The sequence below is a fragment of the Arachis duranensis genome, chromosome 2 (assembly GCF_000817695.3).
Source record: "Arachis duranensis cultivar V14167 chromosome 2, aradu.V14167.gnm2.J7QH, whole genome shotgun sequence".
Classification (NCBI taxonomy): domain Eukaryota; kingdom Viridiplantae; phylum Streptophyta; class Magnoliopsida; order Fabales; family Fabaceae; genus Arachis; species Arachis duranensis.
In genome coordinates this window covers 10859692-10862218 of record NC_029773.3, presented here as the reverse complement: position 1 = coordinate 10862218, position 2527 = coordinate 10859692, and the positions used below count along the sequence as shown (strand labels likewise).

The window sequence follows — 2527 nt, the reverse complement described above, 5'->3', positions numbered from 1 at the left end:
ATAATTTTTTAAAAAATTATAAATTAATTTTAAAAATTATATTAAATATTAATATTACTACTTTTTATAAGCCAAAAATTCAAAAAAATAAATTTTGATTCTTAAACGGACAGTAACTTTTGGTCTCAACTCTCAAATTGTTAATTAGTTATTGCATGTGTTTACACAAAAGTCAAAAGTCAAAGCAAACCTTAACAGATGGATCAGGGCAAGGTATGCTATTAGCAGAGAGAGGCTTAAGAAAATCCATGAGATCCGCCACCCACTCCAAGTGCGTCACCGTCCCCCGCCACGCTACTGCCACGTCCCTCCGCCCTATCCTCTTACTCATTTCGTCGTCTGAAACCGCCACGTACCCCGCCCAATTCGCATTCTTGCTCCACATCTTTGGCCACCGCGATTGCCGGAAGAAATTCGGCAGGTTTATGTTCGCGGTGGCATAAAGATACCGCGTCACACTGTAACCATGGCGCGTGTGAGGCATCCCAAGGGATGAAAAGAAATTACGGCGCGTGAACCTACAACTCCCGCAGTACTTGGAAAACGGGTCAAAGTCAAAGGCGTCGTAGCAGGCCTGGGCCATCTCGCCGTAGCGTATGAGTTCCAAGCGGAGAATTGGGTCAATTGGATCCAAAAGCCCGGCCCAATCGTTCTCGCCTTGGATCTCACGCCACACGTGGCGGAGTCTCCGCTTGTTGTGGTGTTCTTTTGGGTGTTTGGACTTTTTTCTAAATATATGTTGCATTGCTTCTTGTTCTTGTTCCAAAGTTTGTTGCCTTGTGGTTGTGGTTGTGGCTGTTGGTGACATAGCGGTTTTGTTGGCTTCTTTGAAAGTCATGCATAGAGTGATGGGTTTTGTTTTTGTGGATTGGGTTATTGTTGATTTAGGGTTAGATTCTTTGTGAGTTTTGTGGAAAGGGATGAATGTGTATGAGATTGAAGTTGCTGATGCCATTGGAGTGAAAGGAGATGAGAATAATATAATTATGGTGGAGCTATAACTAACTCCAAGCTTCCAAAGAAATGGCCAACTTAGAAAAAGTGGTGGAAAAGTATTTTACATATACATAGGTGGAGATATATAATATAGTATTAAGTATTGACATACACTACACACGTAATTCACATGTTACATTTTAAATTCATATGATCACATACATCTATTCAACCATGGATGTCTCAACTTTATTTACACTCAATCTTGATTTTTCTAAAATGAAAAAGGATTTCTTTTTTTTTTTTAAAGTAAAAGCCTATTAGTATGCATCATTTAGTGTTAATTAATTTGACTTTGCGAGTCAATTTTGAGTTAATACTCAAAATGGCCCCTCAAATTTGGATACAGACTCAATTTGACCCCCAAAATTTTAATTGACTCAATTTGAACCCCCAAATTTGAATAAGTGACTCACGTTAGCCCTTCTGTTAATCTCCGTTAACGGCACGCTTACCTGGAACGTTAAGTGACACGTGGGCTTGACAGGTAGCCTTATTAAACGTTGATGACGTAGGAAAAATTTTTTTAGACTCAATTTAGCCCCCATTTTAATGAATATAAAACCCTAACAAGTGCCAAATTCCCAAATTGATATCGTTGTTTGGGTGTTGAAGAAGATGATGAGGAGCACCAGCCAAGGTTCCGGAAGCTGCAACAGATTTCATTCACATGGAAGTTTGGAAAGGAATTCAAATCGAGCTAGATCTGTAACATAGTTAACGTTAATCAGAATTAGTCTTTTAAAAGAAAAAAAAACCCTAACAGAAGAGGATCAATAACTAAAACTATCTTCTTTCACAATAGATCCAATCCATTTGAGTATCAAATAGAGCACAAATTAATGGCCTGTAAACCCCAACTAAGAGAAGACAGAAAACATAACATTGAACCCAAATATAGAATGCTTGCGTTACTAACCTTCTTTGGAGAAACAGTGGTTCGCAGCTTCTTCTTTCTCGTGCCAGCAAACGAGAACGCGTGTGACAAAATGAGAACCCTACACTAGCAGCGACATTGATCTTCCACAGTATGTTGCATGTGAGAGAATGAAGAAGAAGAAGAAGAGTTTCCCTGTTTTAACTGGTTTGATCATTGCGGTGTTGTTGAATTTTAACCTTAGCATGGAAAACGCTGTTGTTTGAGGAGAGATTACCCTCAAAGGAGAAAACGACATCGTTTAATAAGCCCACCGTCAAGCCCACGTGTCACTTAACGTTCCAGGTAAGCGTGCCGTTAACGGAGATTAACAGAAGGGCTAACGTGAGTCATTTATTCAAATTTGGGGGTTCAAATTGAGTCAATTAAAATTTCGGGGGTCAAATTAAGTCTTTATCCAAATTTGAGGGGCCATTTTGAATATTAACTCGTCAATTTTCTTTTGAGTAAATTAATGTTGAAATTAATCTTCTAGAGATTTATATGTGATGTAAGGGTTTTGAGCTTTTGAGTTTTAATTGGCCGACACCGCGTATTTAAAATAAAAAATAAAACTAAACTTTTTCTAGGTTATATTTCTGTATCAAGTTGGTG

The 2527-nt window shown here is 38.4% G+C and overlaps 1 protein-coding gene across 1 annotated transcript in view; it reads right to left on the bottom strand.

Moving 5' to 3' along the window:
• The window catches only part of LOC107473458 (phospholipase A1-Igamma1, chloroplastic-like), a 6809-nt gene extending 5848 nt beyond the window's left edge, over window positions 1-961 (bottom strand). The window contains exon 1 of the mRNA XM_016093024.3: window positions 191-961. Coding sequence (XP_015948510.1) covers window positions 191-955 — 765 coding nt within the window. The 5' untranslated portion in view covers window positions 956-961. The remainder of the gene's footprint in view (window positions 1-190) is intronic.
• Between the last annotated feature and the right edge of the window lie 1566 nt (window positions 962-2527).